Consider the following 17,000-nt stretch of genomic DNA (forward strand, 5'->3'; position numbering starts at 1 on the left):
GGCCCGCAGTGGAGCCACAGCCAGATCGCGGATCACTACAGCACCTGCATCAAGCTCTCCACCGAGAACGTGAGTCGGGGCTCCCGGTCCGGCCCCTCTCGCCCCGCCGCTGGCAGCGGTCACAGGGGCGCTTGGGAGGGGGTTTAAGCTCGTTGAGCCTGTGGTTAGTCTCCATCCAAGCCCTCTGAGCCATGTCCCTGAGCCAAACCACGGGCTTCTGCTGCTGCCTCCCCAGCAGAAACAAAGCAGGAAGTGGAAGTGGCCATATCCTGCTGGAGATGCCCCGTAGGATGAGGGATGGGACACTCTGGGCACATCATGTGCCAAGGGATCAGTTCTGAGCTGTGCTTTGTTTCAGAAAATCACCACGAAGAATGCCTTTGGCTTACACCTGATAGATTACATGGCAGACATCCTGAAACAGAAGGATACTGAACTGACCAACTTCAAGGTGAGAGGAATCTTTGGTCGTGGAGGTGCTTTGTTTCCAACTGGCATTTAGCCTAAGGTTTAGCCAATAACAAACCTCAAATAAGGCCAAGGTAACTCAGCTGGGTACTAGAAATACCTTTTAGAGGTAGCACAGTGTGGAATCCTTTTGCACCACAGAATTTAAAGGCTTTCAGTGATGGTCCTTCAAAAGGAGAGCTTATTTAAAAGTAAGGCTTCGGAGGTAAATAGTGGCTGATAACAACCAGTAGCAAAACAAGGCTGGAAAAGAAAGGAAGTTAATGTGGTTAATTCCCAGTCTAATTTTGATCCCAGGTGGATCAGAATAAGAATTTGCTGGGACAAAGACTTCCTCACTGCAATAGTTGTCTGATGCTAGGGGGGACACCTGGATTCTTGGGTGAATGAGCAAATGGCAGCATGGAGGAACCCCTGAGCTAGCTGTCTTCTTGATGAAATGGAGGAAGGGAATGGGGAACATTCAGGTCTGCAGCTTCCCATCTTCCAGAGGAGGCTTCTTCCTTCCTAACTAAAACCCAGCTCTTTGTCCCTCCTGGCAGATGGCAGCAGGCACGCTTGATGCCAGTGCCAAGATTTACTCCGTGCGTGTGGATGCGATTCATGCGGACACATACAAAGTGCTTGGAGGCTTGAGCAAGGACCCAGCACCCAAAAAGTCCGTGGACAGCCCAGGAGAAGGTGTGCCTTTTGCTCTTTTCTGTTGAGCTGGTACTGTTCCACCTGCACGGAGGAGAAATGTTGGTGTACTTACATAGCATGTGTGGATTTGGGAACACTTTGTGCATCTCGGAGTACATCTCCCTTGAGCAGGGAGGGCTGAGACCCTGAATCTGTCACTCAATCCTGTATTCAACCACTGGACCCATCAGATCTGAATGTAAACCAAAGGTGGGCTAACGTTAAGAATGAAGTGCCTCACTAAAGAGGCTTTGAAACAAAACCCATGCTGTGAAGATAAAATAGTCCCTAAAAAGAAACACAGCATCCAACCAGTGAATCATAGAATGGTTTGGGTTGGAAAGGACCTTAAGATCATCCAGTTCCAACCCCCTGCCAGAGCCAGGGATGCCTTATGCTGGACCACATCACCCTAGGCTCTGTCCAACCTGGCCTTGAACACTGCCGGGGATGGAGCATTCACCACTTCTCTGGGCAACCTGTTCCAGCACCTCACCACCCTCACAGTAAAGAACTTCTTCCTTAGATCTAACTTTACCTTCCCCTGTTTAAGTTGAAACATTGATGGATCCTGCTAATAGATACCAGGTAACTTCATGCCCACTGGGTTTTGCGTGTTGGCCTTACAACCTGAAGTAAAAGCTGTGCTATCCCTCCGTAGGGTATTTCAGTGTGTTCTCTGAGTGTAGCTTGTTCTTCTTTTCCTCTTAGAAGACAGTCCAGCTCCTGGGGCTGCCAAGAGGGCTCAGGCAAAGAAGAAGCACTCGTTCAAAACCATCGAGACAAACCTGAACAACATCAATGTGTCGGAGGCTAATCGCAGATGTGAGGTGGGTGGAGGGGGGCTGCTGCAGCAGCCATGGTCTGGGGGAGGAAAGGAGATGGCACCTCATCCTTCTCGTTTCTTAGTGTACATCCCTCTCCTGGGCTCTAACATTCACGTGTACATCTGTGAATCCTGCTATTAGAGCAAGGGTATGTCTGGTCATGGATGTTCCTCCTGCGTGAGGCAGCTGGGAGAGGTCTCCCTTTGCTGAAAAACTTGGAATCATGGAATCAACCAGGTTGGAAAAGACCTTTAAGATCAAGTCCAACCATTCCCAGCAGTGCCAAGGCCACCACTAACCCCTGGCACTGAGGCCTCGGCTACACGGGCTGTGAACACTTGCAGGGACGGTGACTCCAGCCCTGCCCTGGGCAGCTTGTTCCAATGCCTGAGCACCCTCTGGGCAAGGAATTGTTCCTCAGCTCCAGCTAAACCTGCCCTGGGGCAGCTTGAGGCCGTTTCCTCTTGTTCCATCCCTTGTTCCTTGGGAGCAGAGACCAGCCCCCACATGACCCTGACATGCATGGGTCGTTCTCCCTTCAGCTCTGTGTTTCAAAGTCTCCTTGTCCGGGGTTCAGCTGTAACAGCCATTTTTCTCCTTCTCAGTAGCTGGTGCAGGGCTGTGGTTTTGACTTTCAGTCTGGGAACAACGCTGATAACACCCATGGTTTTAGTTGTTGCTCAGTAACGTTTACTCTGAGCAAGGACTTTCTCAGTCTCATGCTCTGCCAGGGAGGAGGGGAAGCCAGGAGGAAGCAGAGACAGGACACCTGACCCAAACTGGCCAAAGGGGTATTCCATACCACAGCACATCGTGCCCAGTATAGAAACTGGGGGGAGTCACCTGGAAGGCCCAGATCGCTGCTCGGGTCGGGCTGGGTATCAGTCGGCGGGTGGTGAGCGGTTGTGTCCTTTTCCCTTGTTATTCCCTTTATCATTATTATCGGTAGCAGTAGTGGTTTGTATTATACCTTAGTTACTGGAGAGCTGTTATCTCAACCCGTGGGATTTACACCCTTTCCATTGTCCTCCCCAACCCTCCATGAGCAGGGTTCTGAGTTACCGGCTGCTCTTAAACCACAAAACTCCTGCAGAAACCTGCTTCACCCCTTCCGTCTACTCCATTCCCTGATTCTCTGCTTTATTCCATACCTGTAGATCGATCCCATGTTCCAGAAAACAGCAGCATCGTTCGATGAGTGCAGCACAGCTGGAGTTTTCCTCCTTGGGCTGCGTACCCAGGACTGCCGCTGTGAGCTCCTCTTCAACTCGGAGATCATCCCTCTCCCTTCCTCAGAGACTCTCGTGCTGCCAAACACCAGCCCTGTGAAAGTGATGGATCTAAAGTGTGAGTGTGGTAACTGCTAAGCAAAGGGGCCCATCCAGACCTTTCCATCCTTTTCGTCTCCCAAGTGTGCTCATTTTAGTCTCAGCCAGCTTGACTCATGCTCTTGTTGACTGCTTGGCACCACTGCTAGTGAAACTGCTGGAAAACAGGACCTTTGTAGGTGTTAGATCACTGCAGGTCTAAAGCAGGTCTGTCACACAGCATGGGTAGGTGGTCTGAGCTGTGCTGCAGCTGAGATTAGTGTGCTCCAGGTTAAGGACTGACCTTATAGAATCCTGTAATGGTTTGGGTTGGAAGGGAGCTTAAAGCTCCTCCAGCTCCAACCCCCTGCCACAGGCAGGGACGCCTTCCACTAGAGCAGGTTGCTCCAAGCCCCTGTGTCCAACCTGGCCTTGAAAACGTGCAGGAAGAGCTGCCTACCTATGAGACTTTAAGAATGATTACATGTCTGGTGCTTGTTTGAGGTGCTGGTTCCTTCATCCTATGTTTTATCTCTCCCCCTCGCTCTCCTGTCTCTAGCCCTTCTAGCACAGTGCACTGAAAAACGCCCCATCTGCTCTTCACTGGCTGGTTTCCAGTTTACAAAGTGGGATGCTGAATCCCAGGATGAGGTATGTTTGTTAGCTGTGGGCTGGGTGGGATACCTGGCTTGTATCCACGCTCGCCTCCAAAGTGACCTCTGAGATACAGGGAGCAGTGGGGTGTTGTGCTGCAGGACCACTGCTACCCTGTGCTTTCCCTGAGCACCTTCTTCTCCTACAGTCAGTGTCAGCCCTGTTGGACAAATTCAAGAAGAGTGACCAAGTGTTTGATATCAACGCTGAGGTCGACAGTGATACAGAAGACTCTGCTCCCATCCTGCCAGGTGATGACTTCAATTCTGACTCCCCCAGGAATACGCTGATAGATAAGATTGGGGAATTCACAGAAAAGCTCAACTCCTTTGGAACAGTTTGCCAGGGGAAGGGGTAAGTAGTCCCTGAGTATCTACAGCTTTGCTTTGAGAGCAAAGTGACAACTGCTGGCAGCTCTCTGGGGAATCTTTCGTTCCTGTGTACATGTTTCCCACCTGGCTATAGCTGCTTTCTCTGCAAGCTTTGGGTACATCCAGGTATACGTTACAGTAATATCTCTGCTCTCTAAGAGGACCTTTTTGTGTGGTCACATTTGATTGCTTGTCTGCTCCCTCTGCTCCCCACTGCCCTTTTGCAAATCCACCTCTGTTTCTGCAGCAGCCTCAGGGACTCCATAGATTAGAGTCCTGCACAGAGGGAGCAGGCGATGCCCTTACAGAGCTGACCTGCATATTGACTGCACACTCAGGCCCTGCGTGTGCCAAAGGAATGATTTCACTCAGCAGCACGTGTGCTCTTTCCAGAACTGACACAGCTTCTTTTGGATCGGGAGACGTCAGGACCATGTGCCATTATGTCTCCATGAAGCCAGGGGAATATTCCTACTTCAGTCCCCGGACTCTGTCGACGTGGGCTGGCCCGGATCACTGGCGCTTCAAACCTCGGCACAAGCGTATGTATGTGGAGACAGCAGCTCATGTGCTGCCAGGTCCTGCTTCCCTTTGGAGATGGGCAGCATCTGACTCGTAAAGAAGGGTACAAGCCTGCCTGGCTCTTCTCTAGCCAGCTGGGAAGCAGGATGGAGTTCAGACACCATAAAGGCACCCAGCCACATGTCGATCCTTCTGAAGCGTTCTCTAGTGTTTGGGTTTGTTAATGATGCTCAAAGTTGAGGGGGTGTCTCACTGCAGCAACAGGAGGTACCAGCATTAATACAGCTCCTGCTGTTGTTTCCCACCTCCTCCATAAACCCTGAAGATTAAATTACACTTTCTGCTTCTATAAAAAGATACCAATCCCTTTAAAACGTGAAGCTGAGAACATCACTTGTTGCTTGCCCACAACAAAGAGGAAAGCCCTTGTAGGTGACCTTTCTGTGTGGAGCAGATGCTCAAATTAGGAGTGAGCTTGTGGTTCTACTCTGTCACAAAGCACTGACAGTTTCCTTCCTTTCTGCTGCAGAGGCTGAATCTGAAAAAGAGACCAGGAAAAGGAATGCAAAGAGAGCGTTTGAGATAGACTTTGATGAAGATACTGACTTTGAGGTGTATTTCCGTAAGACCAAGGCACGTGCTGAATTTCTGCCTCTTTCTGCTCTCTCTTTTACCATATCAGCGTGGCTGGCAACTGCCATCTGCAAAGGGCTCCTGTGAACCTGGCTCTGTAACCTTCAAGTCTTCTGACTCCAGGTCACCTTACAAGTTATGGGGTTCACCCACTGTAGGGTGGAGAATCAGGCTGGATTCCTCCTGGCTTATACTCCGTCAGTTAAAAAGACCCCATGGATCCAGCTCCATGTTCCAGTGTGCTGCACAGAAACCACTGGGTGCACCAGCTGGACCAGTGTGGAGTCCTCCTTGCCCACATCTTAGAACTTGCCCCCTTTCAGACTGACATATTAATTATTTAGCTTAAAGAAGTAAGTTTTAAATAGAACTAATCACTTAGAGTTAGAACATTGTGTGGTTTAGTCTGCTTCTTCCCTAACACAGACAAAGACCTGTGTTCAAAGCACTTATTGTGTGTTTGTGAGTAGTGGATAGCTCATGGGCAATGGCATTTATTATCTCCCCCAGGCATCTATAACTCTAGCCAAATCCATTCTGGAAAGCCAGAACATGAAGAGCACCACACTTCCCACAGACTTCAACTATGACCCTAACACCATTCTCCAGCTGTACCTCAAACCAGCTTTTAAGGTAAGAGGCTTCTCTAAAAGCCTGTCGGCAACAGTTCCGTGCACAAAACCACTCTCCACCAGCTGCTTGAAGTGCTTTGGGATGCTCCTCAGGGCTGGAGAAGAGCCACCCTGTCTCTCAGTGAACTGCCACGCGCTTGTGGATGCTTATAGCTGGGGGCTTGCTAGAGGGCTGGCGTGTGAGGAGGAGGAAGAGCCAACAGGCTGGGAAAAGGGGAGGTGATGAAGAAAGAACAATACTTAGAGTTTTTCCTTTGCTGACCCCTGCTCTTGTCCTGGTAGCTCTGCAGGATGCCTCAGCCAGAAAGCTCCTTGGATCACGAAGAAGAGATCGGCAAGTACGACTACAACAACCCCAACGACACCTCCAACTTCTGCCCTGCATTGCAGGTAACTGGAACAAGAAGCTTTCTTTCTGGTGCCTATATTTGATGGTGAATCTCTTGGGAAGAAGCTATGTCCAGCATGAATTGTTAGTGAAAAAGAATTGGAGCTGCAGGAGTCTCTGCACACACCTGTGTCCCCTCACCAATGACATCAACTAAACTCTCTGCCCTTGGTGTTTGCCAGTCAGTTTGCTGCAGAAACTCCATTCCAGTGCCCTAAAGCAGGACCAAATGCCATTGCTCACCTTCAGAGTCATCTCCACACAGTGAGGTTTGCTCCCAACTGTTTTGAGCTACCACTGAAAGAGATTTCTTCTCAAGCTTCAGCTTTTGACCAGGCCACTGCTGCTTCCTGAGTGCATTTGTGGTGCTGAGACTGTGGGACAAGTCCCAACTGGTCCCACACTTGCAGGAAAACCCTTCATCTCTGTCATCTTTCCTTGTAGAACAGTCTGCACTCTACCTCTCCCTCATGTTTAGCCTAAGCCCTGTGGGGAGAAGCTGAATAAGAACATATTCCATGGGGAAAGTGGGCAGGTATCACCACCAGTCTGAGAGGGTGGTGTTATCTCAGCACAGGACATCTCTGGCTCCTCAGAGATGTCTCTGTGGCCTCACTGCTCTTTCTTCATCAGGCTGCAGACAGTGATGATGATAATGACCCAGTTCAATTCATGGGCCCGACAGGGGAGTTCAACCTTACTGTCCACCCTGAGGTTCCAGAAGCTGAGCTCAACAGGCTTGTTGATCTCACAACATATGGAGAGCTGAACCTCGTTGCTGAGCCCCAGAAGGTAAAGACTGGTGTTGTCACTGAGTGAATTGCTCATAGGGAGAAGCCTGGAGGGTGCTTAAGACTTCACCACCTCAGGTGATTGGAAGTCCTGAGATACCAGTTTCCCTGGTGCAGGAGCTCCTGGATGCTTTGTGCCCAGATGAACCCTTGTGTAAGAGGAGGGAATTCATCAAAGGTTTATAGCAGGAAGAGAACATTCACTGTTCTTCCCAAGGAGAACCATGTTCTGATTGTTCCTGTGGTCCTGATTGAGGACAATGCTCCTGCTTCTGCTCAGTTGCTCTCAATTCACCCTGGACTTCTGCTCCTCAGGTCAACAAGATAGCAATTCAGTATGCAAAGACAGCCAAGAAAATGGACATGAAGACATTGAAGAAGAACATGTGGAACCTCTTGACTGATGGAAGAGAGAAAGAAACAGCAGCAGCAGCAGAGGTGAGTGCAGGGAGAGCCAGATCCCTCAATAGGCCTGATGACAAGAGAAGCCCTGCAGGTAACTGAGCTTAAACTCCTGCAGGTTGAGCAGCAGTTCCTTTCTAGTAGTCTTGCTCCTATGGGATGGCCAGTAAGGAGAGACAGAGTGTAACTGGGAGTGGTTTCTTTCTGAACACAAGGTGAATACTGGCAAGGAAAGTGTGTCTCAGCAGCATCTTTTTGCTAAATAGATGGAGGATGCAGAGAAAGAAGAGGATGCCTCAGTGGTAGGAGGAAAGAAGGTCTTCAGCAGCATCACAAAGGATCTGTTTCACAGGTAGAGGCCCTAAAAAAGGCTGGGCTGAAGATGAGGGACAGACTCTTGAGCTGAGCTCAGGCAAACACCAACCCCTCTGTGTCTGTAACAACCTACCTGAAGTCTGGGGGAGCTCTTGGCTTGCATTCAGCTGGGGAAAAGTGGTGTTAGCGGGAGGGGAAAGGGAGGGAAAAGCCAGATCCCTGGGGAGGAGCTGGTCTCTGGTGACCTGATCCTTGCAGGCACGCTCCATCCATCGGGTTGCAGTAGGCTCTGGCCATCCTAACCTTTTCCTTCTCTTCCATAGGCTGCCTTCTGGGATGGCTAAAAACCTGTCCATCCCCTTAGCCTTTGCCTGCCTCTTGCATCTGGCAAACGAGAAGGTAAGTGCAGTGTGGACACAGGCGATGTAGGAGAAAAGCCACTTTCTTGCTCCATCAGGATTTCTCAAGTCCTGGTTTCATGCTTCTAGTGAACATAAATCAGGCTGATACCTGTGGTTAAGCACTTGCAGCATTTCCAGCCTAACTGCTGTCTGTCACTCCTTGTCCTTGGCTCTGGAAGCAGAGGGGTGAGCACACTGGGAGCATTTCAGTCTCCACCAGCCGGTGGGAGGCTTCAGTCTTGTGTGTGCTGATGGGGACAGGAGGGGCTGGGGTTGCTCTGACCCTTCAGCATGTGGCTGTTTGTCAGACTCAGTGGGGAAGAGTTTGGCTGTGTTGAATTTGGCTTTTCTGTTCCCAGAATCTGAAGCTGGAGGGCACAGAGGACCTGTCTGATGTCCTGGTGGAACAAGCCAACCGAGCCCTGTGCTGAGTCAGCTCCTCAGCTGACTGGTGCTCTCTGGACTCCCTCATCAGGGGTAGGTTGTTCTCCTCCAGCACCATTGCTGTGAAACCCCACTGGTCTCTGCACCTCAGGAAGAGTTTAAATCAAGGATGTCCTACCTAAACTTAGGACCCATACAGATGGACAGTTGCAGCTCTGCTATCTTCATTCCACCAGTTCTTTCCTGGGTCTGGGTAGTGAAGTTCCTCCATCTCACTGTGAACCAAAAGGCTCCTCTGTGTCACTCAATGTACTGTTACCATGTCTCCAGCTCCCCCTGTAGCCCTGTTCATCCCAGAAAACGATTTACTTTTTATACTGAGCTTAAAGGTAATAAATAAATTGCTACAGACTTTGTAGATGGGCCTTTGAGGTGGGGAAGGAGGAGTCTCCAAAACAGGGGGGAGGTTAAAACAACACAGCAGAGTGCTGGGGAGCAGTGAGGGAGCATCGCCAGCCAGGACTCAGTCCTCCAGCACCTGAATAATGTGAGCAGGATGAAGCTGGAGCTGGGGGCCAGGTTCAACCAAGAGCTGAGCTCACCCCACAAGCTCCTGGTGCTGAGGCAGGTCTGAGATCAAGCAGAGAAGTGAGCCTGAAGGTCAGGGCTGGGCAATGAGGCAGGAGACCAGTGCTCCAAGCACAGCTTAGGCAGGGACTGAAGCCCTTGAGCTGAGCTCTGGTGAAGCTCCTGGGCCATGGGTGTGGATCAGGGCCCCTCATGAGGCTCCTCAAAGCCATTGGAGCTTATTAGTGCCTCTGGGGCCCTGATGAGGTGGGTGGGGAAAGGCTCAGAGCTGGTGCTGCCAACTCTGCCTCTGAGGGCATCTCAGGGCCTGAGGCTGAGGATGGGACCCCCACAGAATAGAATCATCATGGAATCAACCAGGCTGGAAAAGACCTTTAAGTCCAACCAGGGCTGCCAAGTCTACCGCTCAGCCACCCCTTGAGGGCTGGCCCATGAGGAGCAGGTCAGGGGCACAGGACACGCTGGTGGGACACATGGTGAGAGGTTTTAAGTAAGATAGTCACAAATGGGGACTTCTGTTAACAACGGCTGTATTTCCTGGAGCTCTCACTCCCCTGTGCTCTGCAGCAGTGTCAGGAGGGGAGGTGGAAGCAGCGGGTGATCCCGGTGCTGCTGTGGGTGCCGTGCAGCTCCAGCAGCGCGTTCCCCAGTTCCTCCTCCAGCACCTGGAGAAGACAAGAGGCGCTGCCATGGCCCGTTCCCAGCATCGCAGCCATCCCTCAGGAGCATCCCACGGAGGAGATGCTGCAGGAGCACTCACCTCCATGCGGGCTGCCAGCCGCTGCCTCCACGCACCGAGCTCCATAGCATGCTCCTGGTCCAGCCACCCCAGCTGCCGCCGCTCCTGCTCGGCCAAGAGATGCATCTTCTCACGCTGGGAGAGGGAAGGGCAGGAAGGTCCTCAAGGAGAGGTAGCAAAGGGGTGGGAAGCCCCCAGGGTGGACATTTCCCCCCTGTACCTGCATCTGCTCCAGCTCTGCCAGGTTCTCAGCCTGCTGCTGCTGTAGCTGCTGCCACCTCTCCTCCTGCTGCACAAACTGTGGTAGGCGACAGCCCCCATCACCCTCCAGCACCTAAAAGCCACCACTTGGAGCTTTTGGGTTGCTCTGCCCATACTTTGGGCTGGGGAAGCTCACTGGCTCCACAAGGTCCTTGTACCTGCTTGGTCCTCTCCCTCTGCTTGCCCCCATGAGCCTCCTGCATCTTCAGGTTGTCCTTGAAGAGGGCCAGGCGGGTTTTGGTGGCGCAGCGCTGGCTTTTGAGCGGCTGAGCCCGCTCCTGCGCCTCCTGGCTCCTCAGCTCCTCCAGCAAGAGCTGGTGGAAGCGGTTCATCCTCTCCATCTCCTGGGAAAGGGGCAGGAGGATGAGCCCGGAGAGGGACGGGGGACCCCATGGGGCTGGTGGAGCAGCTCCCACCTCACCTTCTCATGGCGCTTGCGGAGCTGCAGCCTCTGCGCCGCGTGCTGCTCCTTCACCTGCTGCCTGAAGAGCTGGTACTTCTCCTGCAGGTGCCCCTGCTCCATGCTCCACACCACGGACTCCCGGGCTGATGGGTGAGACCAAGCACCATCAGGAACCACCCCCCAACCAGCCCCCCTGGTCCCCTCCCTAAGAAGCCACCATCCTCCTCCTCCTCCCAGCCCAACCCACCTCTCCGGAGGCTGTGGATCCTGCTGATGCACTCCCAGTCGATGGAGAGCATCTTCTTCTTGTGCTCCTGGACCACCTTCTGCAGGGCTGCGTTGAGCTCCTCCTGCTGCTGCTGCAGGAACCGCTGCTCCTGTGGTGAGCAATGGGAGGACTTGGCCCCAGCACCCAGGGGAGCCGGTCCCCGTGCTCAGGGTGCCACAGCCAGAGGAGCCAGAGCTGCCCCAGACTCTCACCTCTTTCCCATCCCTCTTCAGCTCCTGCATCCTCCTCCCACAGCCCTTCTCCTGGAGGGACTTGAGGCGTTTGGCCTCATCACGCAGCTTCACCGTGTACTTGAGCTCCTGCTGCTCCTTCAGGTGCCGGTGTCGCCGCTCCAAGGTCTCCACCTCCCGGTCATAGAACTCCTTCTTGCTCTATAACCATATGCAGATATGGCCAACGGGGCTGCAGGGACCTCAAGAAGCAACCAAACCCCCCCAGACCTTGACGTCTCCCAGCACGTGTCCCTTTCTGACCACGTCGTGGCACCAAGGGATGACGATGGAGCCGTTACCATCATCTCCTGCTCGATGTGGCGGAACATCTGCTCCCGCTGGTGGTGGAACTTGTGCTCCAGGCGGCTCCGAGCTCGCTGCTCCTCCTTCTGCAGCACCCGCAGCTCATGGAGCTCCTGGCGCCTGAAGGTGTGGGGTGAGACGGGGCTGAGGGTGGCCCTGGAGGCACCTCCCTATGTCCCAGCATGGCTGAAGGAAGGGAGCAGCTCAGCCTTGGTGAGCACCATGGAGAAGACTTTCTCCAACAACATTGGGCGCGTGGTGGCCACGCTCATAAACTGCTTCTCCATAGAATGGGTTGGGAAGGACCTTAAGATCATCCAGTTCCAACCCCCTGCCATGGGCAGGGACACCTCGCGCTAGACCATGACCAAGCTGGCATCTCCCCATTCAGCCTTTCCTACTCTCCTTGGGTGACACAAGAGCTTATGGGGGAAGATCTTTCCCTCTTCTTTCCTTAAGGTGCTGCTGGGCAACATTTTGGCTCCTCATGTGTCCCCACTGCAGAGCCCTGAGGGTGCAGGGAAGGGCTTGCTCATGGTCTCCTGCTGGACTAGACCCCAACTATGGAGCCAGATGGGTTTCCAAGCCTGGAGATCAAGCACTTGTGCTCCACAAGGAGCCCCTCATGGAACCCCATCTCCTGCACCCTCTCCCCTTTGCCCCTGCTCCAGCCAGAAATGGGTGGAAGATGCCTGGTGGCCCCTCTGCTGCCACGTCGCTCACCGAGCAGAGCGCATCATCTCATCCCTCATCCCGGCCTTGCCGATGGTTCTGGTGGTGGTCACGTCCTCCCCAAACTCCCCAAACCTGGGGGGTTCCTTGACCATCCCTTGGAGCCAGGCAGGTTCCTGCATCTGGGAACAACAGCTCTGAGCTCAGACAACCCAAAACCCCAACCTGGGAGCCCATGCAAAGGGGTCATCTTCCCATGGCCACATCACCTGCAAGCGTCTCACCTCCTGGGCTTCCTCAGGCAAAGGCTGTGCTGCTGCAGGGAGCACACTTGGACCTTGTCCATCCGCAGGGTGCTCCTCTCCATGCTTTGTTGCGATGGATGGATCCACTTCCCACACTGCCCGTGCCTGGGAAGAGGCACGGACAAGGACAACATTGAACCTCACGCTTTTTATGGCCTTTACATTCCCACCGAGGGCCTCCTGGGGCTCTGGCATTGCTCCACGAGCCTCCAAACCACCCGTCTCCTCTCCAGGTCCATCCTTTGAGGGCCCTTCAGGAGCTGAAGCAATTTGCACCCTCTCTTCTCCAAGCTCTCCATCCTCTTCCTGGTGTCCTTTCCAGCCATTCCCAGCTCCTGGCTTGTCCCTGGGGCTGTTTCCCACTTTCTCTTCTGTTCCATCTTTAACAGGCACCAGGATCTCCATCGAAGAGGAATTCTGGGCCTCTTCCCTTGCAGGTCCCTGTCCTGCACCCGCTATAGAGGTTGTCCCCAGTTCTTCTCCTTCCAGCATCTCTTCCCCAGGCCTGGCTGCATCTCCCGCTGCTTTATGGTCTACAACCAAACACCCTTGGACAACACCCTCTTCCAGCGTCGCTTCTGCTGGCACCAGACCTTCAATGGGACAAGCTTCCACCCCAGGCTGAGCGTTGTCTGTGGCTTCATCCTTGCTCCTCCCCACCTCCTGCTCACCCAGGTCCATGGGCTCAGCGATGGGCTTCAGGTCTTGCAACAACCGAGTAACCTGGTGCTGCTGCTCTGCCAGTGACGTGAAGCTCTGGGGCTTGGTCCCTGTGGTCCCCAAGTCCAGGGCTGCCACCAGCTGCCCCACGGCTGATGCTCTGCCCCAGCGCCCATAGATGGGTGCAGGTTGGGCCAACGAGGTACAAGTGGGGTCTCTGCTCAACTCCTCTTCTCTATTCCTTTTGGGGATGGAAGCGGGACTTGGTTGGGCTTCGAGCCACTGCTCCATGGGCACTTTGGTCACCGGTGGTGCGTCAGCACGTTGGGTTTCCTCCTGGGGCTCTGTCTTCTGCTCTTGCAGCCCCACAAGGTCTCCTGCCCGCTGTGGCCCTGAGGGCATCTCAGTCACATCGCAGGGAGTCCCCGGAGGGCTGGTCTCCTCCTCTTCACACCCTGGAGCTTCTCCTCCAGCCTCTGCTGGGACCGATGTCCCTCGAGGAGCATCCAGTGGCGTCATCTCCATCACACCCAGCTCTGGCCCCGGCTGATCCTTAACTGCTTCCTGGGACTTCATCCCTCCAAAGAACGACCTGCGCCGCAGCAGCTTCAGGAACTCGGGTGGTCTCTTGGGGAGCCTCATGGAGAGCCTGGGCTCCGGTGGGGACCTTCTCCTCTGCTTCAAGAAGTCCAACGATTTCCTGGTCCTGGGCTCTGCCACCAGCTGGACGTCAGACGAGACACTCAGCTCCTCACTGGCTCAAAAAAACCCACCACATCCAATGGACCTTCAGGTGATGGGGGGCAGGAGGACTCTCCATGCTCCTGCCCCCCAGGCTGTGGGGTGGACAATGGGGAAAGAGATGAGACCCACTGAGCTCATGGGAAGGGTTGGGGGGGAATCTCGCACCCAGCCAGGTGCTACTCACACACCGAGAGGACCAGACCTTCCTCCTCATCCTCCTCCTCCAGCACATCAGCCCTGGCCTTGGCCACCAGCTCCCGGAGCGGCCGCTTGTCGGAGATGCCCACCACAAAGGGGTGCTGGGTGGGAGCAACGGAGGTGACTGGGACCAGCACCGGGGATGGGTCCCACCACCCGGGGCACATAGCAATGGGTGCTGCCCACCTGCAGGAGCTGGGTGGCCGACCACCGCTCCTCAGGTCTCTTCTCCAGGGATCTCCTCAGGAAGTCCTTGAAGTCTTCAGACCTGTGGGATGGTCCCTGTCACCCCACTGTGGACCCCATAGACCTTGGGGTGATGCTAAGGACACCCAGGCTCTGCTCGCACTGTGGCACTCCACTGCCCACCAGCATCACCTTCTGTGGGCAAAGGTGCTGAGATGGGAGACTTGTGGTACCCCTGGGGCTGGGCTTGGAGGAGTCACAACCAGCATCACTTATGGTCCAAGAGGCCACCCCAGCCGCCCAGACATGGGTTCAAGCAGAAGCTGCCCATAGGACAGCATCTCCCATTGTCACCCACGTTAAGGTGACATCTCCTGTTGTCACCTATGTTGGGTGATGTCTCCACATGGGAACTCACCACCTCTTGGGGTGCCTCAAGGTGGGTGGCTGGGACTTGGTGATCTTCAGCAGCACCCGGAGGGGGTTCAGCTCATGGTAGGGGGGCTCCATCTCGGCCATCTCGATCAGGGTGATGCCCAGTGACCAGATGTCAGCCTTGTAGCCGTAGGGGCTCTCCTTGGACATCTCGCACTGCACCACCTCTGGGGCCATCCTGTGCATGGGACAGAGGGGGAGATGTTCCACTTGCCCCGGGCTGGTGTCTCCTCCTGAAACCAAACCCAGGTCACAACCCCTCAAGAGACAACCCTCCAGAGAGAAGAGCCGAGATTCAACCCCAACTCTTCCAACACTACCCCAGGAGGCCTTGAACCCCCCAGCACCCCAAGTGTCCTCTCCATGCAATAGCCTCATGCTACCGAGAAGCCCGTCATTGGCTGCAAGAGGAACAATCCTCTTGGACTCATCTTAAAGCTCTTTTCCAACCTGGTTCATTCCATGATTCTAATCCAATTCCTTGAGATGTTTCTGGTGTTGAAGAGCCATTGGGGAGCATTCCCTGGGCTCATCCCAGCATCCCTGTGCATTCCCGCCCCACACCTACCAGTAAGGGGTGCCGATGAAGGACACGCGCCGCTGGACGGTGCTGGAGTTCTTGGCCGAAACCCCAAAATCAGCTGCAGAGCAGGAAGCAGAGGTTGGAGACGATCCCTGGAGCATCCCTCTGCCCCTCGGGACCCCCGGGACTCACCCAGCTTGATGTCCCCATCGAGGGTGAGCAAGATGTTGCCAGCCTTGATGTCCCTGTGGATGATGCTGCAGCCGTGCAGGTACTGCAGCGCCAGCAGGAGCTGCCTGCAGGCACCTCGGATCTGCTCCTCGCTCAGCCCCTTCTCCAGCCCTGCCACCAGCACCAAGGAACCCCACTGCCAACGAGGCCCCAAACCCAGGGGTACCCAGTGGAAGGTACATCCCAACCCTGATGGAGATGCTGCACAACACTGGGAGTCACTTCCACACCGTGGAATTTGGCCATCCCTTCCCAAATCCCGCAATGGCCATGTTCCAACCACTAAAAAGTGTGTGTGGGGGGATGTTGTTACCCAAAATCGCTGCATCCACGGCCCCTCCGGGACAAAACTCCACCAGGATCTGCAAGGAGAAGTTCCCCACCCTGGTCTGCAAGTGTGTCTCCTCCAGCCCAAGACCCCCAGCCCTGAGATGCTGGTGGGACCCTGCTCCATGCCGTGATGGTGAGACCCTGGTTCCTGCCCTGGATGGTGGGACCCCCACTCACCCAGAGCCGCCCATCCCAGTAGAAAGCATCCAGCAGCTTGGTGATGTTGGGGTGGTCACAACAGGCCAAGATCTCGATCTCCACCACATGGTCCTCCAGCTCCTCCTCACTCGGGGCATCAATGACCTTGGCGGCTGCCAGCACCCCCGTCACCCTGTTCTGTGCCTGGGGGGGAGGTTTGATGGGGGTACCAAAGGAGCAGCCCCATGGTTTGTGGTGAGGGGGAAGCTTGGACCCACCACATCCCACCCTGGTGCTGGTGGCACCACGGCCAGGACAGGGATGGGGACCCCACTGTCACCAGGGATGGGATGAAGAGTGATGCGCGGTCACCCCCTGGGTGATACACATGTGGTCCAGACGTGGCCATAGCACCCTGCATGTGGGTCCCAGAACATGGAGCATCCTGCTTGTATGGATGCTGTATGGACTCTTCATCAGGGACTACAGCGACAGGACAAGGGGTGATGGGTTCAGACCGAAACAGGGCAGATCCAGGGTGGATCTGAGGCAGTTCTGTGACGAGGTTGGGACAGGCTCCACAGGAGCAGGACCATCACGGTGCCACCGGTGCCGGAAGGCGCCTGACGTTGGGTTTCCTGCTGCACCCGGGCTCCTCGCTGTGGTTTCGGGTTAGAACATCCCACCTCAACCCCCTCACCCCAACCGAGGCTTCCACCACCCCCAGCAAAGGGTCCAGCTCCCAAGCTGGTGGCTGTCCCCGTGCCAAGGGACAGGGATGGGGACCAGAGATGATGCGCACGGACCCTGCCACCCGCTGTTGGACATTTGGGGCTGTTTAGAGGCTTTTTGGCTTCTTGCACACGGAAGCTGCACGAAAAAGCATTTGCAACCCTCTCAAGGCCCCAGGAGGGGTTTGGGGCAGGGGGAGGCGTTGGGGTGTTCTCCTACCTTAAAGACCTTGCCGAAGGCTCCATCACCCACCTCCCCCAGCACCAGCCAGGTCT

At 54.7% G+C, this 17,000-nt stretch overlaps 2 protein-coding genes across 2 annotated transcripts; one reads left to right on the forward strand and one right to left on the reverse strand.

Moving 5' to 3' along the window:
- Positions 1 to 9: 9 nt before the first annotated feature.
- On the forward strand, positions 10 to 8,823 carry NCAPH (non-SMC condensin I complex, subunit H). The gene is made up of 16 exons (XM_010012346.1): positions 10 to 69; positions 359 to 451; positions 1,011 to 1,149; positions 1,861 to 1,979; positions 3,134 to 3,323; positions 3,843 to 3,934; positions 4,086 to 4,291; positions 4,702 to 4,850; positions 5,360 to 5,463; positions 5,974 to 6,096; positions 6,378 to 6,485; positions 7,117 to 7,275; positions 7,590 to 7,712; positions 7,949 to 8,028; positions 8,315 to 8,390; positions 8,752 to 8,823. Exons 2-16 carry the CDS (start codon positions 404 to 406, stop codon positions 8,821 to 8,823), a joined length of 1,788 nt encoding a protein of 595 aa, XP_010010648.1. The 5' UTR covers positions 10 to 69; positions 359 to 403.
- A 1,113-nt stretch (positions 8,824 to 9,936) lies between these two features.
- On the reverse strand, positions 9,937 to 16,998 carry LOC104404025 (serine/threonine-protein kinase 10-A-like; the record flags this gene model as incomplete). Its single annotated transcript, XM_010012357.1, has 17 exons — positions 9,937 to 10,029; positions 10,125 to 10,238; positions 10,523 to 10,708; positions 10,786 to 10,910; positions 11,015 to 11,144; positions 11,248 to 11,427; positions 11,568 to 11,691; positions 12,295 to 12,425; positions 12,528 to 13,931; positions 14,141 to 14,251; positions 14,337 to 14,418; positions 14,755 to 14,949; positions 15,340 to 15,412; positions 15,487 to 15,636; positions 15,839 to 15,887; positions 16,033 to 16,197; positions 16,945 to 16,998. Coding segments are annotated over 17 exons (3,366 nt in total), but the record flags the coding sequence as incomplete, so codon positions are not given.
- Between the last annotated feature and the right edge of the window lie 2 nt (positions 16,999 to 17,000).

This window comes from Nestor notabilis, unplaced genomic scaffold (assembly GCF_000696875.1).
Source record: "Nestor notabilis isolate BGI_N333 unplaced genomic scaffold, ASM69687v1 scaffold20850, whole genome shotgun sequence".
In the NCBI taxonomy this organism is placed as follows: Eukaryota; Metazoa; Chordata; class Aves; order Psittaciformes; family Psittacidae; genus Nestor; species Nestor notabilis.